Source organism: Eulemur rufifrons, chromosome 16 (genome assembly GCF_041146395.1).
Source record: "Eulemur rufifrons isolate Redbay chromosome 16, OSU_ERuf_1, whole genome shotgun sequence".
NCBI classification, from domain to species: Eukaryota; Metazoa; Chordata; class Mammalia; order Primates; family Lemuridae; genus Eulemur; species Eulemur rufifrons.
The window spans coordinates 43,722,933-43,727,427 of record NC_090998.1 but is presented as its reverse complement, the minus strand read 5'-3'; the positions used below and the strand labels follow the sequence as shown (position 1 = coordinate 43,727,427).

The 4,495-nt window shown below is 54.6% G+C and overlaps 1 protein-coding gene across 1 annotated transcript; it reads right to left on the bottom strand.

Moving 5' to 3' along the window:
- Nucleotides 1-298: 298 nt before the first annotated feature.
- On the bottom strand, nucleotides 299-4,201 carry BLOC1S1 (biogenesis of lysosomal organelles complex 1 subunit 1). The gene is made up of 4 exons (XM_069490284.1): nucleotides 4,096-4,201; nucleotides 3,010-3,082; nucleotides 771-903; nucleotides 299-500 (listed from the first exon to the last, which is right to left on the bottom strand). Exons 1-4 carry the CDS (start codon nucleotides 4,154-4,156, stop codon nucleotides 390-392), a joined length of 378 nt encoding a protein of 125 aa, XP_069346385.1. The 5' UTR covers nucleotides 4,157-4,201; the 3' UTR covers nucleotides 299-389.
- Between the last annotated feature and the right edge of the window lie 294 nt (nucleotides 4,202-4,495).

The window sequence follows — 4,495 nt, the reverse complement described above, 5'->3', positions numbered from 1 at the left end:
GCAGAGAGCCAGGCCTGCTCCCTGTCTTATTTCTCCTCTGCAGGAAACTGAAGTCCTGAATTAGGAAGCTTGAGGCAGGGACTACAGGGACCTTCTCTGGGAAGGTATGAGAAACTCCCACTCTCTGCTTACCCAACAGGCACCTACACTAGGCCAAGGAGAAGAGAGTTGGGATAGTAAGGGGAAGCAAGTTCCACCCTCTACCCAAAAGGTACCTGTCCTTCAAGGAAACCACCTTTGAACCTTCTACTCCCACTCCCCACACTGGAGCTAGTAGCTCCTTGAAACACACCACATAGAAACAGAGGCTCCTGTTTTATTCATGGCCTGTCAGTCTCCCTCCTGCCCCTGAGGATGAGGTAGGAGGGATGGGGTGGGAGGGACAGGGACTAGGAAGGGGCAGACTGCAGCTGCCCTTTGTAGACATATTCCAGTGCCGTGGCAATGGTGCGCATGTCCAGCTCGATGCTCCGAGCCCAGTTCTCCACATCCCCGATCTCCTGGGAAGGGGGAGAGGAGGTAGGAGCCCAGGAATCAGGGTGGGTGGAGTGTGGCTTCCAGGCTGGGGGGTACTTTTCATCTATCTCCTGGAAAGGGCTTTACGTGGACCCACCAACTGCTTTTATGTCTTTCTCTAGCTTCTCTGACACTGGGGCCATACATGGGGTTTCTAGGACCATCCCCAGTTCCTCCTTGTCCCAGAAATGACCCAACTTGAGGCAGCCACTGGGGGCCCAGGAAGGGGGTAGTGATGTAGGGAGTGGGCCCACCTTGAGTGCCTGGTTGAAGTTCTCCACCATCCCGATCCACTGGCCTGTCTGCTTGGCAAATTGGGCAGCCTGGACTTGTAGGGTCTTCACCTCATGGTCCAGCTTTCTCTGGTTCATGTAGGCCTGGGCCACACTGGAGGTTGGTGGAGGAAGGAGATCAGCTCACCCAGCTAGTGGGGGGTGGTCTCCAGGACTAACATTCCATTGCAGTAGTGGGAGGTCAGCCAGGAGCCAGGGCTGGGGAGAACCTCATGATTTTGGCCATTTTTGGATGTGATGCAAATGACTACCAGCACATGCAAATGAACCCAGCTTCTTCCTCTCACAAGGGCTGCGGGGCGGTGGTAGTGGAATTCCCAGGAGAGCCATGTTGGGAGCTGACCAGAAACATACCATCTCTAACCCCAAAAGGAGTTCTTGCAGCTGGGTCGGGGAAGGGAGGGGTTAACCTAAGAGGATAGCCCTGAGGAAGAAGATGGGTGGGAAAGGGGGGCATGGCAAAACTGGGAAACTCCAGCAGCAGGGATACATTTGGCAGTGACTGGAAGCCCAGGGATCTGTCCAAGCAGTTGGGAAGGGAAATTGGGCCCCTCCCTGAATCTGGGGTGGGATGGGAGGGCAAACCCCCTTCCCAGAAACCATGGGTCAAGAGAGGATATCCCAGGGGTTTCTGCTTGGCTCTCTCAGTCTCTCTCAACCCTTCTCCTTCACCCACACAGATGAGCGCACACGCGCACACACACACACACACACACACACAGTCTCCCTTCTGCCCTAGGCAATAGTTTTTCTCTCTCTGCAATCGAGGTGCTGGAGGCTGTAGTTACCACTGCTACGTTGGGGTTGGTGTCCCCCACCTTCTGCTAATGTTTCTTGCCTCTCCACTCCCTACCTCCTGCAATAATTGTTCTTCCTTATTGGCTTCTGATGAATATTTCACTTCCCACCCCAAAGCTCTAGTCAGCCAGGAGAGCCCATATCCGGTGCCCCCCACCCACTGGAATGTGTGGGGGCTGGAGGGGGAAAGGGGTTGGGGGGTTGAGAGAGTGGGCAGGACACCTGACAGGGTTAAGACAGACTGAGCCTTTGTTTTCCTTTCCGGGGAATGAGAAGGGGCCGTGGGCAGCAACACAAAACCCTTTCTAATCTGGCTTTGGTTTAGCTGCCCTCTAAGCTGAAAGGGGGTGGCCTCTAGCAAAGGAAGAGAAGAGGGAGAAGCCTGGGCTAACCTCACAAATGACAGGCACAGCAGAGCCCAGGAGGCACCCATGTGGGAGAGAGGAAAGGGGACAGACCCTGTCCCTTCTCTTCAGTAGATAGCGGGGCCACCGTAAAGGGTGGGGTAGGAGCTGAAACAGATTCCCCTGGGAGTTCCTGAAATCTGTTTTCCCTATTGATCTCCTGATTCCGTCTTTACACTGAGTGAAGAGAGCCACCTGGAGGGAAGGCCCCAACCACGCTTTCTTTTCCCCTAATCTCCCCCACCGTCACCCCAGATGAGTAATAAAGATGACCCCAGCCCCTGCATGGCTCACTTGGATGACTCAGTCTGTGGGTTCACAACCAAGCTGTTCTACTTGCCCTGGGGTGGAAGGTATTATACTGCCTTCTTTCTTCCAGCTGACTGGATGGACTATCAAATCATCATCTCTGTGCTCTTCTGGGTCACTCAGGGTCAAGAGACAATGTTCTTTGCTCCTTCCCAAGTCTTTGGCTGTTACTGGCATTCTCATTTAGGGATGGGGTAGGGAGTGGTCCCTGGAGACCCAAAAGGATGTGAAAAAACATCCTGGCTCTGCCACAGTTCCTGGAATAGGTTCTACCCTCACCCCCACCAGCTGTGCCATCTCTTTCCTGCCAGCTGCTTCCCAGACCTGCCAGAGGATGGGAAGTGGAGGAAAGGGTGGTCAGCTGTGGCGAAGGAGGGTGCTCTCTCTCCCGCTTAAGTGACAGCTGGACTTGGAAGGGCAAAGGGAGCTGGGCAGATGGCATCAAGTTGTAAGCACCAGGGAAGTTAATGTGGGGAGAGGGAAATCTGGCTGTTTATTCAACCACTGCAGCTGCTTCTCCCTTGTCCAATGCTAGGGGTCAGAGCTGACTCAAGCCTCTCTCCATAAAGCTGGGAGAGGCAGGGGTAGAATAGGGGAAGGAGTGGAATATCCCACCCCTTCTAGAGCAGTCTGAGGGCCAGACCTTGCCAGTGCCTAAACTTGGGTGGGTTAAGGGAAGAGGTTCATACCCCACATTGAGGTGATCCACCAAAGCTTCTGTCAGGCAGGTCGCTGCAGCAATAGCCTCTCGCCTCCTCTTCTCTGGGGGGAGGGGGAAAAGGGATTGGAGTGGAGATTTGTATTTTTTTAAGACAGGGTTTTGTTCTGTTGCTCCAGCTAGAATGCAGTGGTGTCATCATAGTTGACTGGAATCTCAAACTACTGGGCTCAAGCCAATCTCCTGCCTCAGCCTCCTGAGCAGCTGGGACTACAGGCACATGCCACCACCCCTGGCTAAGTTTCTGTATTTTTTTTGTAGAGACAGGGTCTTGCTCTGTTGCTCAGGCTGGTCTGGAACTCGTGGCTTCAAGCGATCCTCCCGCCTTGCCCTCCCAAAATGCTAGAATTACAGGCATGAGTCACTGCACCCGGCTGAGATTTGTTTTTCTGAGGGGTGGTGCTAAAGGTTACCCACCCATTCCTACTATTCTGCCAGAATCATCTCAACTAACCTCAGACTGGCAGAGCTGAAAAGGACCTTGAAAAATATAAAGCAACTCCTTTCATTTTAGAAATCAGGAAACTGATACCCTGAAAGGGGAAGCGACTCGCTCAGGGACGCCTAGGAGTCAGTGGCAGCGCCCACGACTACTGACTCCAGGGCACTCTTCGTCCACTACCTTAGCCGAAGAATCTGAAACTGCGGGATTCCCAGCCCGGATTCAGGAATAAGAGCCCCATCTGAGTCCCGGTGTTTTCAGGCCTCCAAGAATCCCCTCTCTGGGCCGTCCCCGGCACCCTCCTTCCTCAGGGGCGGCCCTTCCTACTTCCAGGATGAGAGGCTCCCAGGACCAATAGGCATGGCGCTCCGTGAGCCGGAGGCGGGGCTGGAAAGCCGCCGAGTTGGGGATTGGGGGCGTTGCCAAAGGGACCAGCGCCAGTTGACAACGGAACGGAATTTACAAAAAAGCTGCTCCCTAATTCCCTCTCCCTCATTCCCGCTGCCCGCTAGCCGACACCATTCCCTGGATCTGGGCAGTTACTCGAGGTCCTGGCTCCGGGCTGAAGCTAGGCCGCAGCAGGAGAGAAAACACCAGATGGGATATTCGGCTCACCCTGCAGCTCTTTGCGTTCATTCTGCTTGGCCTGGTGTTCTTTTAGCAGGCGGGACAGCATGGTCGCGACGGGTTGTGGGCTTGGGGCTGGGCACGCCGGGCCCCCTCCGGCTCCGGAAGCTGGAACGCGCACTTTGGCTCCCGCGGGGCCTAGGTCACGTGACTACTGCGTCACGTGAAGCGGGGACCCGCCCTCTTTTTGAGAAGTGGGGAGGTAGGTAGTGAAGATCTTGGTGGGCAAGTGAGGTGGAGGGTTGGTTGGGGGAGGGGAAGGTGAGCTCTTTTCTTTACTGGGAGCTCACTTTTTAGTGAATGTTGGAAGAAGCTTTTTTCTAATACTCATATTGCAGAGCCAGTTTTTAACATCTTTGGATCTCAGGCTCCCGGGAGGGTTGATGTT

Coding starts and splice junctions, on each gene's coding strand:
- BLOC1S1 (XM_069490284.1), bottom strand. CDS start 4,156: ATGCTGTCCCGCCTGCTAAAAGAACACCAGGCCAAGCAGAATGAACGC. Junction 904..3,009: donor GTGGATCACCTCAATGTGGG/GTATGAACCTCT, acceptor ACCAACCTCCAG/TGTGGCCCAGGCCTACATGA. Junction 501..770: donor ACTTCAACCAGGCACTCAAG/GTGGGCCCACTC, acceptor CCCCCTTCCCAG/GAGATCGGGGATGTGGAGAA.